At 45.0% G+C, this 19,818-nt stretch overlaps 1 protein-coding gene across 1 annotated transcript in view; it reads left to right on the top strand.

Moving 5' to 3' along the window:
• SDC2 (syndecan 2) overlaps positions 1-19,818 on the top strand; it is a 94,707-nt gene extending 74,889 nt beyond the window's left edge. Inside the window, exons 2-5 of the mRNA XM_059672179.1 lie at positions 9,822-9,933; positions 14,171-14,304; positions 17,435-17,570; positions 18,549-19,818. Of these exons, the coding sequence (XP_059528162.1) occupies positions 9,822-9,933; positions 14,171-14,304; positions 17,435-17,570; positions 18,549-18,712 (546 nt within the window). The 3' untranslated portion in view covers positions 18,713-19,818. The remainder of the gene's footprint in view (positions 1-9,821; positions 9,934-14,170; positions 14,305-17,434; positions 17,571-18,548) is intronic.

The following is a 19,818-nucleotide window of genomic DNA, read 5'->3' as shown; positions in this document are numbered from 1 at the left end:
GAGTGGCTTCCTGGTCTTACACAACCCAGGAGGAAAGAGCCGCTGAGGAGGTGGGTAACTAGATTCCGGACATTGTAGAACGAGACTCTTGTGATTGAATATCCCTCTGACTGAACCTTTGCCTTTGTGACTTCAGAGTGGCACTTTCCCACGGTGTGAAGATTTGTTCATGCTGTCACGTGCACACCCATAGCATACTGTGGGTAGGTTTTTAAAAATCAGATGCACTTAATCTCTGTTTGAATGTATTAACTGTTAAATAATCCATAATTAAGGTTTTAGAAGTCAGTTGTACTGTTTGGAAGCTCTCCTTGGCCATTCGTGACTATGGACCCATTGGTTTTGTGCTTTCTGTACATTTAGCACCGTGTGTGTGCGTGTGTGTGTGTGTGTGTGTGTGTGTGTGTTGTTTAATGTAATATTAACATCAATTAGGAAAGAAAGCATTCAGAAGCCCACCTCACTCTTATTCTTTTGTTTTTCATTCCCATTTCAGCATCTGGTCAAATGGGTATGAAATTTTAATAGAGTTTCAATATTAGAAAATATTAAAACAGCATATGCTTTTTAAATTTAATGTGTAGTCTGAACATTCTTCGTTGTTGTATGGTGTATGATTTTTAATGCTATGAGAAAATTCATGGCATATATAATTCACATAGCTACCCCTCTGTAGTTGGCCTTCCGTTGCCTCAGTAGTCTTTCTTCTTTTTTTAAAGTTTATCTTTATTGTTGCAAATATTGCAAATGCCCCCCTGTTTCCCCATTGACCCCATCCATCCTGCCCCCCACCCCAGGCCTTTACCATACTACTGTCTGTGCCCATGGGTTATGCGTATTTTTTGACGCTCAGTGATTTCCTTTAATGCAGTAATAAACACCCCAACTCTTATTTTTAGAAGATTTCCTTAGGATAATTCCTGAGAGCTGAACTGTCTGGTGAGAAGGTCTGATAGATTTTAGATTTCCTTAAAACGTATGAGCAGCGTGCTTCCCAAGGGGCTCGTGCCCATTGCTGGTAGGTGACCCCTATTCCATAGTCTTTACGGGCCAGTCGTAAAGCGTCCATGTTCGTGCTGACATTCAGTCTCGGTGCTGGCTTAGCCCTGCAGCCCGGGCTCCTGTGGGAATCCCATTTGTCAAGTGCTGTGGAGCACAGGTTCCTTCTCTGCAGGGCCCGGAGCCTGGAAGGGCAAGGCCTGCCCTCTGGCCCTACGATCTTGCCCATTTTCCTGTGGCAGAACTGTCAGCCCCCATGTAGGGTGGAGAATATAGGTGGCTGTGCCTTGGGGCCCTAAAATTCCAGCAGCTGAAAACGCCTTGGAGTGAAGTATTAAATCTAAACCAGAGTTTGTGGGCTCCCTGCGCTTGCCGTGGAGTCTGTTCCATTATGGTAGTTTTTACAAAACACTTCTGAATTAGAAAGAAATTCCAAATCTCTTTTTTTCCCCCCGCTCTCCTCCTGCCAAACACCACCAGGAAACAGAATCTCATTATTTCAGTCCGAATATATTAATACTGACCCTCTCCGGCACTTGGGACTTTTCAGGTTAGACTCACACGGCTTCTATTTTTACTCTAGTCTAAACTGTGGTCATATGGATAGCAAAATAAATACTGGACGATTCTAGCTTGAGTGGTGGAGAGGCAGCGTTGCTTATAATAACATGGCTACAAACTTCTTCCCTCTGTTTGATATTCCAAAAAAGGAAGAAAGCAGGACTTGGAGCACATCTGTAAGTCATGAACATTTTCCTTTTGTGTGTCATGCATATTCAACATAATCCCACTCAAAGTCCCAGGCGTGGCTTTCATATACATTGCTTCAGAGAAATCTGTTTTTGTTGCCAACAAATTTAATTCAAGACAAAGGTCCCTTCCCTTCTCTTCCCCTGGATCAGGAATCCAAACACACCCCCACTCCCCCCAGATGACTTTTTATTGCAGAGGAAGGAGATAGGTTTTTGTTTAGTATTAGCAACACACCAGTTTCAGGAGGAGTATTTTTTTTAAATGTATTAATTGAATTTTATAATTCAAACTAGAGTCCTGGTGCACGGATTCGTGGACCGGTGGGGTCCCTCGGCCTGGCCTGCGCCCTCTCATAATCCGGGACCCCTTGAGGGATGTTGGACTGTGAGTTTTGGCCCGATCCCCGCAGGCCAGGCCAAGGGACCCCACAGGTGCACGAATCCGTCCACCTGGCCTCTAGTATGCATATAAGATCTTTGGTTAATCTCTTTCCGCCGTCCCCCTTCTCCCATTCCCTCTGAGATTCATCAGTCTGTTCCATGTTTCCATGCCTCTGCATTCAGCGTCTGCCCCTGGTGGCCAGTGTGCATCATAGCTACCAGTCGAGTGGTCAAACTGTTGATCAGTCGCTTAGGCTTTTATATATAGAGAGATATTTCGAAACTGTCAGAAGGACATAAAGTGAAAATTCCCTCCAGGTAAGACCTTTTCCTTTTAATTAGTTGTCTCTGTCACTTCTCTAGGCTATAAAGTTTGGGGTCTGTCAACAATTTGGGTGCAGAGTTTCGATTTCTTTCTGCTCGGCTTATTTAGTTAAGGGTTCTTGGAACTCCCTGAAATGGTGGCTTATAGAAACTGGGGTGTGGATCACAGGAGTTTGTAGGTGATATGCCAGTGATAGGATTATTGATAGATGAGCATATTCTCAATGAGTGTCTGTGATCAGGGCTGTTCATTGTTACCCAGTTCCAGATGAAAGGGACATGGAACTGGGGAGTTGCATCCAGCTTATTGTGTGATGCCTTGGAGGAGGAGGAGTGTGCAGTTAGATAAGCACCTTCGATCTTCTGGGTCATCATATCTGCGATGCTCTTACATTTACCCAACAAACCACTTATTGAGCCCAGCTACTGTCCTGCAGACTCAATAGACAAACATTATGGGAAGGGAAATAATTCTAAGCACAAGCTATGCCAACATACATACAGTGAGGCACCTTTTCTGAAAAGGATATTGATCCTGTTTAATCCTAAATACATATTTAGATGAGCCAAGTGTTCCTTTGGCAAGAGTTTTTTGTTGTTGTTTTTGTTAACGTGCTGATTACTGTGCTGAGCATTTTATTAAAGAAAGATTCTATTTGAGCTTTGTTGGCTAGGAAATCTAACTGCTTTGAACCATATTCAGGTTTTTGTGTGGTTGTTTTAAAAAGAGGAAAATTTTTACAGTGAAGTATACTAGCTCAGTGTTGCTTTTTAAAATGCTTTTCCAGCCATTTCAATGTTCTCCAAAGGCTAGCGCTGTGCCTGGCTCGTTGGAGGCGTTCTGAACAAGTTGGCTGTTCCTTCTAAGCTCATGCTTGCCTTCCTGGCGTCCTCCTCACAGGTAGTTAGAAGGCTGAATTCCAGGTGTCCTTTTTAAAGAGACCAAGTAAGAGAGCATTGGTTTAGTTTACCCAGATGTGAGGGAACCAGGTAACTTCTTTAAAAAGTATGGTTATTTCTTCTCACCAAATGGTTTAACAGCAGGGTCAGCCTTTCAGAAAAATGTGCCCTCTTGTTGAGCCTTTACAATACGCTGGTTCATAGAGCACAGTGATCGGCCTTGGCCTCGTCCAGAAATGTGCATTCTGAGTGACGAGAGAGAGTCCACTCCACGTGAGGCATCCACCAGGAAAATCCAACCCGGATCTTGAGTTCCCGGTTCACGCTTAAAGGAATGTAAATACACACAGTAGGACTTCCGTCATCTGCCTGCGTTGGTTGTTTCAAAAGGTTTCTGGAACCAGTCGTATTTCTCTCCAGTTGTCTGTAATTTGGATTTTTTTTAACTTGATTTTTCTTTTGATCTTACATTTTTATGAGCAGCCCAGTCATCCTTTAGTCGCACATTTCACACTCAAATGTGATTCTACCTCTATATAACCTGATTTTTTTCAGAATTGGGTTTATTTTCCTAATATGCACCAATGAATAATTCAGATTCATACCCCATTCTATGGAAGGAAGGTGTGCTGAAGTGTTTCTTAAAGGGAAAGATCTAGCTTTCTGTGTAATTAAGAACCTAGTGTTGAGAGCAGTTCTGAGCTGAAGACCTTTCTTTAGGTAGTGATTTAAGAATTTTCTTCCACGTGTGACCTCATCTTTGACCTTGACTTTTGTATGCATTATATAAAGGATGGTGGAGCAAGCCTGGTACGTTATTAGGTACCAGGTAATTGTCTGTAAACAAACCTTAAAATACATGTTTGTAAATACAACAGTATTTGATTATAAACTTATCTATCTGTCATATCTCATACTCAAGGAAATAGTATGTTTTCCTAGTAGTAAACATATGGTTCTTTCTATTATAACTTTGGTCCAGGAGGAACACCTGAGGGAGAGAAGATGCTACTAAACATGAATGAACGGCATTTGCTAGACATGGCTCCAGGCTTTTCGCTGTGGGGAACTGACGGGACATGGGGCAGAGAAGAAACTGTGTAGCTAGAGCTCTTAACTCTTAACCCAGAATTTTCCCATCTATGATGCCACGAATGCTAGTTCTAAAAGACTTTACATAGCCCTAGCCAGTTTGGCTCAGAGCATCGGCCAAAGGGTCCCAGGTTTGATTCTGGTCAAGGGCACAAACCTCTGTTGCAGGCTTGATCCCTAACCCTTGCGGGGCACGTGGGCATATGCGGGAGGCAACCAATCAGCGTGTCTCTCTCACATGGATGTCTCTTGCTCTCTGTCTCCCCCTTCCTTTCCACTCTCTCTAAAAATCAATGGAAAAATATCCTTGGGTGAGAATTAGCCAAAAACAAACAAACAAACAAATAAATAATGAAAGATGTTAAATAGATACTCTGGCTCTGTGGGGTGTGGGCGGGGAGGGGCGGCGGGGGCGGGGGGCTGGTGGTGTGAATTTCCATGGCCAGTGTTTGAAAGTGCTGAATCAGAGTTCAAAATGATTATTACTCTTCTTCTCAGGGCCTTTTTATGACTATATGCAAATCACAAGCAAAGCGGGTGGGGATAGGCGTAGCGTGGCCAACACTGTCATTGAGTTCACATGTTGAGGTTCACACGGGCTGGAATCCCTGCTCCCTGCCTGAGCTGGCGGTCTGTGGGCCAGCCTCAGTTCCTCAGTCTGTAGTAGAGATTGTTGAGACGATGAAGTGTGCCAGTGCTTGTAAAACACACAGCTCAGAATGCCTGGCACATACGGGACATTTAACAGTTAGCTAGAGCTAATCCTTCTGACCCCCAGGCCGGATGGCTCTGATATCGTCATGTTCTGGGTCATCACAGTGCAGCAGAAAGAGCCCCGAGCAGGGTAACCAACGTTTTGGGGCTCCCTTTTGGCCAGTAACTAGACTGGATGATTTTTAGCTAGTTTGCCACTATAGTGTTCTGTTTCTTTTAACTTTTGAAAAAAAAAATTGATGCCTATAATTCCTTAGTCAAACTCTAATATTATAGGCTCCTTTGGGTTACACTATAGAGGCCAGAATTGGCAAGTTCATTTAAAGGGCAAGTATATAATCTCTGAGCCACTGTGTGGGAGAAATTATTTCATTTAATATGTGTGTCAGCTAGTGATAAAGTAATTTACTAAGTCACCTCCGGAAGGATAAGCTAAAGTTAGTCAGTTTGGCACTTGGGGATCACCCTAAACGTTAGTATAGAATCGACATCAGGACTGGCTGTGCGTTTATCCTAAAACCAAGAGGCATCATCTGCTTTCTGTGATGTGAAACAGAATGTAATGTCAGGCAACGTGAATATTTTACTGTTGTGCCCAGAGGCTTATTTTCTGAAGGTTGGGTCCAGGGCGGGGTGGTGTTCGTGGCTGTCTGACTTCGTTACTAACCTAAGTTTAAACCATGAAGTGATATAACACCTACTGCATTGAGCTTTAATGATCTTACCGGTTCCACTAGTTTAGGGCATTAGAGGGCATTCATCTAGTGGATAAAGCAGTGCATCTTCCAAGGAGGACCTGGGATTTCTGAAGAACAGAGTCCCACGCGGGCAGGTGGGAGGAAGCAAGATAGTTGTTCATGAACGCTTTACCTACATGAGAAAAATCCAGCGATTAGTTCAGTGGCTGTCTCACAGCTTTTGTTTGCTGAGAAAATGGACTGGTTTGTGCTATTTCTTATGAAAACCCAAGACTGGTGTTGCATTAACATTTCTCTGGGAAGACCTGCCTCGTGTATGGAGGCTGTTCAGTGCTTCAGTTTCCGCGGCTGGACGTGGCACAAGCAGGCGCCTCTATCTCCGTCTGCTGCCGATTCCCCCTCGTGGTATCTAGTTGCTTTCCACAGCAGGTGTGCTCTTCTGTTTGCACCTCTGGCATGAGCCAAGGGGAAAGGTCTGAAAGACGAGCTTTGCTTTTCTTCCAGCTTGTACTCCAAGCCCTGTTAGCCAGCAGATTGACACGGCCTCACAGAAATGGCCAGTCCCAGATTAAACAACCTCGCCGCCGTGAAATCCTCCGGTAGGGCTAGGGCGGCTGCTCCAGATTTGGGGGCCACGCCACCCACCCTCCCTCCCGGGTACTTTCATCAGGTGGCTCTGTCTCGTCCAGCCAGAGGGTGTTCAGAGGGTGTCCTGGGGGTTGGCTGGGTGTGACAGCGGTTGTCTGGAGTCGCCCCTTTTGGTGGCTTTTCCGAGAAATGCACATCGTCTTGACCTAAGGCAATGGTTGGCAAACTGCGGCTCGCGAGCCACATGCGGCTCTTTGGCCCCTTGAGTGTGGCTCTTCCACAAAATACCGACTTCTGCGCATGGGCCACGAAGTTTCGATTGCACTGTACGTGCGCACCCGCACGTGGTATTTTGTGGAAGAGCCGCACTCAAGGGGCCAAAGAGCCGCATGTGGCTCGCGAGCCGCAGTTTGCTGACCACTGACCTAAGGGAATGTTGCTGCGTAATTCATTTCCCTCTCCAGGCATGTTAACTGCAAAAGTCCTTTCAGCACAGTGTGGCGTCTTCGCAAAAAGGAATGTGTCCCATTCGGAAAGGTATTTTCTGTTTAAAGGCAAGACATTGGAGATACTCTTGGAGTGTTATCTGCTACAGAGTAAGGAGGGCCCACTTATTGTGAAATTGGACTCTCTGGATGGAATTCGGGAATTCCTCCCAGGCGCTCGGCGCTCCTGGCATCAGAGCAGGAGATGACTGTGGGTTTGATGTGAGATTATTTGCCACACGGGACGATGGAGGAACAAGTACCTTCAGCTCCGTTTAAGCACATTAAACATCCTGGCCCTGCAGACCCCAAGCAGCCGAGGGCAAGTCAACTGCTCTAGACCCGCCCCGACCTCCACGCCAGGTCTTGCAGCGATTTGGTCTGACAGCTCCTTGCAAGGAGCCCGTGGGCACGGGGAAGACGGTTGCTTGTCAGGCTACTTCTGTGCTTGGACTGGGAGACCTGCGAAGTGTCCAGAAGTCTCTGGGAGATCTTTCTGCCCATCTGCTTTTTAGTTTGACGGATGTGTCAGTCCGGACAGCTGGGTCACCTAATGAATAGAAATTTAATTTCCACACAGGGATCAAATATCTTAGTGTTTTCCCTGCCACATCCAACTTCCCTGACAGAGCCAAGAGGAAAATGCAAGTCATCCAAGGAGTTGCTGATAGGTAAACGGAGTCTTTTACTTACTTTTTAAAAAGACTCTAAAGTTACTTAATTGGATGCAGTGCAATACCGTATGGGGCAGATGATCGCCCAGGCTCAGACGTGAGAGATTTTAATGATCAGAACCCTGGAGCTCTTGTGATATGTGTTAACTCTGAAACCTGAGACAAAGGCTACTTCGTTTTAGGTCATCTCAGTGGACAAATATTTGTTAAGAACCCGTGCACTTTGGGAAGGGCTGGGAGCATCCACAGGCCACGAAGACCTGCCTTCAGTGAGTTGTACTCAGCTGAGGGGTGAGAGAAATACACACGTAACAGTTAAATGACCGGTGACTATTTATGTCTCAAATTGTTCATATGCTACAAAATCCAAAATAGTCGTTTATAACTAGGGAACATATAAGGACCGGAGAAGTCAGAGGCTGTTTGGGAGTAGATTTTTAGAAAGATTGAAAGAGCACAGGACAAAGGTTAATGCCAGCAGGACTGAGAATTGCTCTCAGGTGGGAGCACAGATAGCCCACGTGGCATTAACTGAGCACCTACTATCTGCCAGGCACTGGGACTGCAGGGAGTTGGGGTAGATTAATGACTAACCGAGTACAGTCCCTGCTGTCCAAGTTGCTGTGAGTGTCATAGGGTCATTTAAGTTGATGGTCGAGCTGTACAATGCAGGGCTCCTGACACGGTCCACGAGCTTTGGGAATCACGGCCTGGAATGGTGATAGCCTTGGAAACCGGTCTAATGCAGGATGGATGGCCTCAGATCGCAGAGTTAAGCTGTGACCATTCTAGCAGAAAAATTCCAGCACACTCCTGGCCCAGGGTGGTCATTCAATGCCCGAAGCCAGCCCGCTGGAAACCAATCCCTAAGGTTTTGGCTCAGAATGCGCCGGTGTGTGGTAGCTCAAATACAGCGGGTTCCCAGGCTCTCCTGTCAGTTGGCACTGCAGCCTGGGGGGTGGGGGGAGTGTGGGCTCAGGTTTAAAATACTTTGGCGTCCCCAGCCAGCAGCTGAAACCTGAGAGAATAAAGTGGTAGTGTTGTGGAGGGCTGGGCCTGGCTGTCCTCCTAGGAAGGTTCCAGCCATAGAACAGAAAGTTTCATTTTCAGAGGAAATCTGATGAAAGCCAGTGTACTGAAGGAAACATACTTTTATTTTATTTTATAATTCCTGTTAGGAACAAACATTCTATTTGACTTTTTAAAATAGGACGATAATGAGCATGACCCTGTGTCCAAACACAAATATTGTTTAGAGGCTGAGTCTGCTTTATTTGTTTCTGGGCTTCTATGAGATATTGGTGGTGAAATATCAGTTCACTAAAACCATTTGGGAAAAAAAAATTGTATGTCTACTCTGCCTTCAATGTATGCGTGTGACTCCTATTAAAGAGCTAAAAGCTGTGGAGCTGGTATACTTAGTGAGTGATCCGTCATAGCCAGCGAGCGATTCGCGGTTACCATTTGGCAGTAATAGAAAAAGAACGTGCGAGTGTGGGCTTAGCTGCATTGGCCGTGAAGGCCCTGCTAAGCCAGTGAGCCCTGGAAGCGGGCTCGCGGTGGGCTTTCGCCCTTGTCAGTTGAGCATCACTGGCTTTGCTCTTCGGAAGGTGCCGTGCCTGGCCTCTGCCTGGATCTGGGCCGTGGCAGGAAGCTCTGGACTGCCCAGGCCCCTGGGGAGCACTTGGCTGTAGTGATAAGCGTGGCCAAAGCTCTGAGCAAGGCCAGGCCGGCAAACATTGGCGGGCCTTGATGGGCCCCTGGGTGATGATTTAGCCTAAGCACCTTCATACCTTTGTATGCATCCCCAGGAACATCTGACATGATGTCAGTGTTTTGTAGCTTTCCCAGTAAGGGTGCTGCCCAGTGGCTGTGACAGAGTGAATGCCGGAGATGGCTTTAAACTAGCCCTGGGCCACCGAAGCTCAGGTTTAGCGGAATGTAACCAAATCCACGCGTGATGGGTGCTGAGGTCTCTGTGCCATCTTCGTTCTGTGGATTAGGCCACATCGGCCTCCCTAGGGGCATTCGCCTGTGATCAGCCCTTCATGCACATTAGCAGGGAGTCTCAAGGAAGGGCAGGGCCAGAAGTGGGGGTTCAGGGGCACAGAGGAGAGGGAGGGGTGGTCACTGCGGTGTAAACCTGAAAAGCAAGGCAATAAGCACATCCCTCATTTCCTCACCATCCTGAATCTCTTCTCTTTCCTTTCTCAGAGGGCAGAGCTGACGTCTGATAAAGACATGTACCTGGACAACAGCTCCATTGAAGACGCTTCCGGAGTGTATCCTATTGATGACGATGACTATGCTTCTGCATCAGGCTCGGGTAAGGCCGGGGACGTCACGCTCGCCTCCATTCTCCATGCGTGCACGCGTGCACGCACACATGCACCCACAGTGTCCTGGCTTAGACAGGGAGACAGGCAGGGTGCACAGGGGTTAAGAGCATGCTCTTTGTGTCCAAGTGCCTGGCTGTGAATTCTGGCTCCCCGTCACCCACGCTGTGAGATCTTGGGAGTGTATTTAACTTGGCTGGACCTCAGTTTCCTCATGTATAGAATGGGAGGTCCCTACTGCATAGGCTTGCCGTGAGGATTAAAGGGGCTGGCACATCTAAGAGCTCTTAAGAGTGTGCTGCTTGGCATGGAGTCAGTGTTCTGTCAACATTAGCTTTTACTTTTATTACTCAGGGTTTGAGAGTGACGTCATGAAAACCACTCCTTCAAAACAAATCCTTCAAACACTAGTTTTTATAAAACTGCCAACCCTATGTTGAAGATTATGGATGACACCAAGGAGAGTTATATTTAGTTACTCCTAGGGTATTGCTCAAAAGTAGAAGGGGGAACGTAGCAGGGATAGCCTCAACTCCCTGGTGTATCAGTTATCTGTTGCCTCAGTGATGCCGTGTAACAAACCATCCCCAAATGTTGAAGATAAAAACCACAGTCACTTATTTAGCTTATCGTTCTATGGGTTGGCAGTTTAAACTGGGCTAAACGGACTCCTGCACATGTCAGTGGTCAGCTGCGGGTTGGGAATGCAGCTTTGCTGACCTTGGCTGGACTTTGTCATATCTCTGGAGCAGCTGGGCAGACTTGGCTCTGGTCCACACGGCCTCTCATCCTCTGGTAGGCCAGCCATTTGTTCACAGGGTGGAGGCAGAGATCCCAAGAGAGCAGAACTGTGCAAAGCCTCTTAAAGCCTCGGCTTAGAACTGGCACAGCATCCCTGTCACCTTTTATCGGTCAAAGCAAGGCTAGCCCTTACTCCGCCGCTTAACAAAAGAGCTGCAAAGACACTGCAGAGGACGTGGAGCAAGGAGGAATGAGCGATTCTGGCCATTTCCGCCATCTACGGCACCTAGTACATGTTTCACCTGTGCCAGGAATGGCCCCTAAGAAGCTGAAAAGAGGAAGAGCTTATGCATATATTTAATTAATGATCAAGTTTGGAATTTGTGGTCAGCAACACACTAGGAAAGTCTTATTTAGGACCTTTCTTGCTTTAAATTGCCATTGTAAATTCAACAGATGGTAAAAGTTAGGCTGAATATAGTTGTCTGATTAGTCAGATTGGCCTGGCTTAAGAGTGACCCAGAATAAATTCAGATCTACTGGATCTTTGGTAGAGATCTAGCTACATAAGAGTGAGTGTTTTAAGTTAGCAAATGGCAAGTCTGAAAAAGACAAGTGAGGTTGTGGCTGACCTAGTAACAATGAGCTTACAGTGCAGTCCTAATGTAAAAATAGCCCCAGTTATTCTCGGGAGAGTGATATATATTGCACGCACAGATTGAGTGTGAAAAGAGTGCTTCTCCATAGCCCACAACTCTATTAATATATTTCGCTCATGGCACCTCTTTTTCTCCTTTGGCACCTGAACAGCGCTTCGTAACTAACTGTCATCTTCAAAATGTCCCAGGACATAATAAACATGGATACTGGTTTATCTGCATTTCACAGAACCTAGAATCCAAGAGTTGGTAGAGATCTGTAGCTGTTGTCCAAGTCATTTTGCTGATTTCTACTGATTGTCTTTAAGTTTCATATCTACGTAGTCCTGTTCCTCTGCTAACCCCCGTCTCCCCATCAGGGTGAAAGGGGTTTGGAGTGAGTCATCTGAAGTCCTGAGCCCAGTAATCAGGTGGCTCAAGTAGAGGCTTAGATGTGGGCTGGCATTGCTCTGCCCTGACCCCAGGCTGGGGCAGATGATTGCTGCAAAGAAGTTCATTCAGACCAGTCGTGGAGGGAAACTTCAGTCAATAGTTACACAGATAAATGTGTAATTACAAACCGTGAGAAATGCAATTAGGGTAAGAGAGGTGGTACTAAAAATTAACTTACCAGAAGACTCTGAGGTCTTTCCCGAGGAATGGCTTTTGTGCTGAGGTCCAGAGGTGAGTTAGGAATCAACTAGGCTTGCTTTCTGGCAGAACAGGAGGGGACCACATGGGACAGACAATAGGGAAGATGTTGTCATGGAAGCTGGAAAGGTAGGCAAGGCTGGGCTTGAGGCATTTAATGTTCATCTCAAGAGCAGTGGAGAGCCATTGTAATAGTTTTTTTAAAAAATATATTTTTTTATTGATTTCAGAGAGGAAGGGAGAGGGAGAGAAAGAGAGAGGTAGAGACATCAGTAATGAGAGAGAAGCATTGATCGGCTGCCTCTTGCACACCCCACACTGGGGATTGCTCCCACAACTGGGGCATGTACCCTGACCGGGAATTGAACTGTGACCTCCTGGTTCATAGGTCAATGCTCAACTCAGCCACTGAGCCACACTGGCTGGACCCATGATAATAGTTTAAAGCGGGAGGAGGATGGGGTCACAGTTGGTGTGTGTATAGTGGACTGAAAGGGGGCTCTTAGGAAGAAGGCAGGTATGATGGTTCCTGGAACGATTACCGTGGTTTGGATGAGTGTGGTTGCCCTGGGACTGTAGAAAGGTGTTAGGGTGAAGAGACATAAGAAGGTAAAATCAGTAGAACTGGGTGATTGGCTCGATGGGGTGGGAGGAAGAGGAAGTCAGAGTTGTGGTTTATAGGAGTGGGGGATTCATTCATTGCAAGTTGTTCACTAGGTTTGTGGGGCGAGAGGGAAGGAGATGATGATTTCTGTTTTGGATGTTTTAGAGGTGTATAGTATAGTTGAGTCATTCAATAAAATGTCAAGTGGGCCTGTGGATATGTAAGTCTGAATTTCAGAGAAGTGATATAAGCTAATATATAAACGTGGGTTTCTTTTATATTTGGTTGGTAATTGAAGCCATGAGCATGGATGAGATAAAAAGTGCAGAGTAAGAAACCTAGGGCCACCCGGCCAGTGTGGCTCAGTGGTTGAGCGTTGGCCTATGAACCAGGAGGTCACAGTTTGATTCCCAGTCAGGACACATGCCTGGGTATGGGCTTGATCCCCAGTGTGGGGTGTGCAGGAGGCAGCTGATTAATGATTCTCTCTCATCATTGATGTTTCTATCTCTCTCCCCCTCTCCCTTCCTCCCTAAAATCTATATATATATATATATATATATATTTTTTTTTTTTAAAGAAGCCTAGGGAAGAATCCTAAGGAAGTGTTGATATTTTGTGTTTACATAGAAGAGAATGAATCTGCAAAGGAGACAAGTAGCCGAGAGGTGAGGGGGAAGCCAGGAAGTCAAAGTCATAGGAGCCCAAAGATCAAGTTTCAAGAAGGAGATGATGGTCGACAAGTGTGCAGTGATGCTAGGAGATTTGATCAGATGAGAACCACTACGGACAATGCCACTGGATCTAGAAACATGGCGGACCTTGGTGACCTTAACAAAACAGGACCATAGTGTGTGTGATGACAGGAAACATCTACGACTAGAGGGAAGGGAGCAGAGGGTGAGGAAGTGAGCCCGTGAGTGGCCACAGCACCAGTGGAAAAGTCTGGCCGAGCCGAGGGGACCCAGGGCAGCAGCTCTCTCAGAGAGGGATCAGCCATGGGCGAGTTCTCCTTTTTTGGTTATTGTTTTAAAATAGAAAATAGAGAGAGCATGTGGAAGGGAAGACATCTCATTGAGCAAGAAAGATCAACCATTACAAATAAAAGAAGGGCTACTGGAGAATGTTCAAGATAATATATTTAAAAAAAAATATATATATATATATATATATATATTATTGAATTTTTTACAGAGAGGAAGGGAGAGGGGTAGAGAGTTAGAAACATCGATGAGAGAGAAACATCGATCAGCTGCCTCCTGCACACCCGCTACTGGGGATGTGCCCGTAACCAAGGTACATGCCCCTGACCGGAATCGAACTTGGGACCCTTCAGTCCGCAGGCCGATGGTCTATCCACTGAGCCAAACAGGTTAGGGCATCAGGATAATATTCTTTTTAAAACTTGCCAGGCTACCCACAGATCCACTTTGAAATCACTCCTTCATCCCAGTGCACACTGCCGAGTTCTTGCCGAGCAGCCGTTTTGAAGGAACATGGCTCTGCGGGTGTCAGCTTTGACGGGATCATCGGATGATGTGGAAACCTGCATCGTGATTCATGTACTCGGCTCCTCTTTGCTTCTTCCCCCAGGAACGGATGAGGACGTGGAGAGTCCCGAGCTGACAACATCCCGACCGCTTGCAAAAATACCGCCCACTAGTGCTGCTCCCAAAGTGGAAACCACGACGCTGAAGATGCAGAACAAGATACCTGCTCAGACGAAGGTGGGCTTTGTTTTGCGTTGCGTTGTCGGGTTACTATAAACGCTCCTTCATTTAATGATACAGACCAGCTCTTTGAAGGGGCCCCGTTTTAAAATAGTTGAGGACAAATGGTCTTTTGTTACATTGTTGTAAATGGCTCTGACTTACCCCTTATGATGGTTTTGACTTTTACTTGCCGACTGCTTTGTGTGTTAAGTAGACTTTGTTTTTACTTTATTTTTTTTTTTAACATATTTTCATTGATTTCAGAGAGGAAGGGAGAGGGAGAGAGAGATAGAAACATCAGTGATGAGAGAGAATAACTGATGGGCCGCCTCCTACTGGGGATCAAGCCCAAAACCCAGGCATGTTCCCTGATCAGGAATGGAACCATGACCTCCTGGTTCATAGGTTGATGCTCAACCACTGAGACACACTGGCCAGGCAGGCTGTGTGTTTTCAAGCAGTTTTAGGTTACAGCAAAGTTGAGTGGGAAGCACCGAGAGTTCCTTTTACCATCTGGCCCCACCTACACACAGCCTCCCCCACTTTCAGCAACCTCCACCAGAGGGTAAGTTGACACGTCATTGTCACCCAAAGTCCATACTTCACATTCTTTGAGTTGTCATTCTTTGGGTTCTGACAGATGCATAATGACATGTATCCACCATTGTAGGGCCATACAGCACAGCTTTACGGTCCTAAAACTCCTCTTTGTGCTGCCTGTTCTCCCCCCACCAAACCCTGGCAACCACTGATCTTTTCACTGTCTCCATCGTTTTGCCTTTTCCAGAATGTCATATAGTTGGAATCATACACTATGTAGCCTTTTCAGAATGTCTTCTTTCAAGATACGTGTTTAAGGTTCCTTCACCTCTTTATGGCTTCATAACTCATTCTACTTACCTACTTTTAGCTTATGTATGAATATTTTAAAATATATTTTTATTGATTTCAGAGAGGAAGGGGGAGGGAGGGAGAGAGAGAAACATCAGTGATGACAGAGAATCACTGATTGGCCACCCCCTACTGGGGATAGTCCTGCAACCCGGGCATGTGCCCTGACAGGGGAATCAAACTGTGACCTCCTGGTTCATAGGTCGATGCTCAACCTCTGAGCCACACTGGCTGGGCTACATAAATATTTTTTAAAGGATGGTCCTTTTAAAGGAACTCACAGTCAAATTAAGAAACAAAATCATTTTTATTTATTTGGCTCAAGCCAAGAAAATTTATTTTCATTCCATAAAGAATTTGTTCTGAGTTAAAACCATTGGGAAACTTACATGTGCTGAAACAGGTTATGAAATAAGGAGACTCCAGATACTAATTGCAGTAAGTTTTTCTCAGTCTTCACCAGCCCATCATCAATGGTATATAAACTTTGACCTGAGAGTGTTCTTCATTGGTAAAACAAACAAACAAACAACAACAACAACAAAAAACATCTCGAGGTCCAGAAAAGTGGTGTGACCTAAGGTCACACAGAAGCTACTTGCAGCACCCAGGTCCCCTGAGGCCCTAGCTCAGGGCTCCCTGAGCTGCAAGAATGCATGAGTAGAGGCGAGGGTAATAGAGCAAGCCTGTGAGGGGCGGTAGTCCCCACAGAGAGGGATCAGGAAGAACCCTAGGAGAGCAGCTGGAGACAATGCCCGAAAGGAAGCTGTCACAGTGCCCGGTGTGGCAAATGGATGGAGTAAGAACGGCTCCAATGCCCTGGGCTGAACAGCCAGCGCGGAAGGATGGCCTGAGGTCAGAGGAGTGTGAGAAAGTAGAGATCTTTTGCAACGTCAACTAAAACAACCTAACCATGTCGTCAGGGATTGTTATGAACTCTCTGTCTTGCCAATACACGTGATTTTCTGTTATAAAAAAACACCATGAACTAGATAAACAATCCAATCAAAAAACGGGCAAAGACACTTTTCGAAGGCTAAGAGGCATATGAAAAAAATGCTCAAAGTCACTAATCATCCAAGAGATGCAAATCAAAAGGACAATGAGGTATCATCTATACCTGTCCAAATAGGTATCCTCAACAAATCAACAAACGACAAGTGCTGGCGAGGATGTGGAGAAAAAGGAACCCTTGTGTACTGCTGGTGGGAATGCAAACTGGTACAGCCACTGTGGAGAACAGTATGGAGTTTCCTCAAAATTTTAAAAATGGAACTCCCATTTGACCCAGTAATGCCACTTCTAGGAATGTACCCCAAGAAATCAGAAATACCAGTCAGAAAGAATATATGCACCCCTATGTTCATAGCAGCGCAATTTACAACAGCTAAGACTTGAAAACTGCCCATCAGCAGTGAGTGAATTAAAAACTGTGGTACATCTACACAATGGAATACTATGCTGCTATAAAAACAGAAAGAACTTTTACCATTTGCAGCAGCGTGAATGGACCTGGAAAGCATTATGCTAAGTGAAATAAGCCAGAAAAATAAGTATCACATGATCTCACTCATTTGTAGAATATAATGAACAACATAAACCGATGAACAAAAACAGATTCAGAGACAAAGAAGCATCGAACAGACCCGTCAAAATCACAGAGGGAAGACCTGGGAGGGTGGTGGTAAGAGATCAACTAAAGGACTTGAATGCATGCATATGAGCATAACCAATAGGCACAGACAGTAGGGGGTAAGGGCCTGTGCTGGGGGGAGGGAGCAGGCTGGGAGAGAATGGGGAAAAAAAGGAGATCATGGAATACTTTTTAACAATAAAGAACTTAAAAACAAATGAACAAAAAAACCATAGAACTCACCCATGTGGTAAAAACATCACACAAAGTGATTATCCCAATTATTTCCTAAACTCATTGTTTGAAGGGGGAAAAAAAAGCAAATTTGAAATATACTTACTCTTTTTTAAAAAAAATATATTGTTTTTTTACAGAGAGGAAGGGAGAGGGATAGAAAGTTAGAAACATCGATGAGAGAGAAACATCGATCAGCTGCCTCCTGCACACCCCCTACTAGGGTTGTGCCTGCAACCAAGGTACATGCCCTTGACTGGAATCGAATGTGGGACCTTTCAGTCCACAGGTCGATGCTCTATCCACTGAGCCAAACCGGTTAGGGCTACTTACTCTTCTTTTTAACACATTAAAAAATCTTTACGACCTTTCCGTTTTCCATACCAGTCACCTGAAGAAATTGATAAGGAGGAAGTTCACCACCCTGACTCAGCAAGGAAAAGAGACCCAGAGGAAGAGGACACAAATGTGTACACCGAGAAGCACCCAGACAATCTGTTTAAAAGAACAGAAGTCCTGGCAGGTGAGTCGCCTGGCAGGGGGCAGGGGGCAGGGGAGAGGGCCCTTAAATGGGCCTCTCTGTTTGTCTAAATGAGGTTCAGGGGTGAAGGCAAAGTTTGCCTAATGTCACCTTTCTACGGAAAGCAGCCTGGGAGGGGGTGGGGGGTGGGGAAGGGAGCGGGTCTCGTTCCAGAATGAGAGGCAAGAGTTAGGCAAATGTCCATACTTTCTGTCCACTCCCTCAGGCTCTCCTCAGCCAGCTGTTGTGGGGGAGCTGCGGGTGGGGGCAGAAGAGGAAAGTTAAGGTCTGAATTGGTCAGAACAACTGGGTGTGGGGGAGGGCAGGATGTGAAGAGCCGTCAGTCTTGCTCCAGGTCATTCTCAACGTAAATGAAAGAGAAGGAAAAGTTCTTCCTGGAGCAGGCAATTGACAGGAGTAACACCCAAGGCATGGCGGATGTTACTCTCTCATTGTGACGTATCTGATGAAAGTATGAACATTTGATTTTAAAGGGGACGACTGGCAAGATTTAAGAACACGATATCCTTGAAAGGATAGCCCCAGATTCAAGTCTAGAAAAAAAAATTTGCCAGCTTTTTTTTTTTCCTACTCTTACAAAACTTAAGTAAATCACATCATGTTTTGTTTTCATTGGAAAAGCAGTTCGCAGATGAGACTGTGAAATTGAGAACTTGAAAAGGTTAAAGAATCTTAAAGGATGGAATTAGCTGAGCCTCACAGCTAGATTTTTCTTAATGAGGCTTTTGGGTGATATTATTAATACAAATCAAAGACAGGATGGTACCTTCCTGAGGAATGTCAGATTTGCACAATGGCCCGGTTGCTTCGTTGACTCCAGGTTTTAACATTTGGGGTTTTTTTCCCCCCCTCCAATTAAGCCTTTTATGAAAGTGTTGTGAAATAGGTGGGGCTTGACAAAGCTACTTCTGCAGCCCCCGAATCTCTTCTGAAAGCAGTCTCCCCTTTGGTGTGTTTCAGCCGTCATCGCTGGCGGAGTGATTGGCTTCCTCTTTGCCATTTTCCTGATCCTGCTGTTGGTGTATCGCATGAGAAAGAAGGATGAGGGGAGCTACGACCTAGGAGAACGCAAACCATCCAGCGCGGCTTACCAGAAGGCACCTACTAAGGAGTTTTATGCGTGAAGCTCCCACTGAGTGTCTCTATTTATGAGATCACTGAACTTTAAAAAATAAAGCTTTTGCATAGAATAATGAAGATCTTTGTTTTTTTGTTTTTGTTTTTCATTAAAGAGCCATTCTGGCACTTTAATGATAAAACCCCATTGTATTTAAAACTTTACATGTATTTTCTTTAGAACAACATAAAGTTAAAACTTAACATCTGCAGTGTTCTGTGAATAGCAGTGGCAAAATATTGTTATGGAAATTCTCAATGTTCATGGAATCGGTGTAAACTTCTATGCGCAAATGATTGTTATTCTTCAGTGGTTCGAAGATGAACGCTGTTTCATTTGTGTCAGCATGTCTCCGATGGACCTAGCCAAGTTGGTCTTACTTTGTTAATTTATCTGTTGTTCCTTTCTTCTCCCCGGCTCTCCCCTTGTGTCCCGTGAAAAACAAAACAAAACTCTACGCCTTTTGTAGCTGTTATGGTGCAATTTGTCTTTGGATAATTTAGATAAGGGTAATTTAGTGTATATGTGATTTTCAAATATGTAAACTTCAACCTCCACTTTGTATACATTTTTTTTTAAGTGTCAGACTATCCATTTTACACTTTGTTTTTCATTACCTGTAGCTTCAGGCAGATTTGCAAGAGCAGAGTAATGTGTAAAATTGGATTATTACCAGAGAACTGTTTAGTCTTATCGAATCAGATCTTCTTTTGGGGGGGGGGGGGATTTGATGTGAGTTACTGACAAGCCTCAGCAAACCCAAAGATGCTAACAGTATTTTGAGAAGTTGCTGCAGATTCCTTTGGCCACTGTATTTGTTAATTTCTTGCAATTTGAAGGTACGAGTAGGAGTTTGAGGAAAAATCAGTTTTTGTTCTTAAAAAATGCATTTAAGTTGTAAGCGTCTTTTTAAGCCTTTGAAGTGCCTATGATTCTATGTAACTTGTCACAGACTGGTGTTAATGAGTATATATAACAGTTAAAAAAAAGTTGGTATTTTATAAGCACAGACAATTCTAATGGTAACTTTTTTGTAGACTTATGAATAGACATAAATTGTAATTTGGGAACATAAAAACTACTGAATAAATCATGTGGCCTCATAATGGAAAA

The sequence above is a fragment of the Myotis daubentonii genome, chromosome 17 (genome assembly GCF_963259705.1).
Source record: "Myotis daubentonii chromosome 17, mMyoDau2.1, whole genome shotgun sequence".
Classification (NCBI taxonomy): Eukaryota; Metazoa; Chordata; class Mammalia; order Chiroptera; family Vespertilionidae; genus Myotis; species Myotis daubentonii.
The sequence above is the reverse complement of the archived record's forward strand: the minus strand, read 5'-3'. Positions and strand labels throughout refer to the sequence as shown.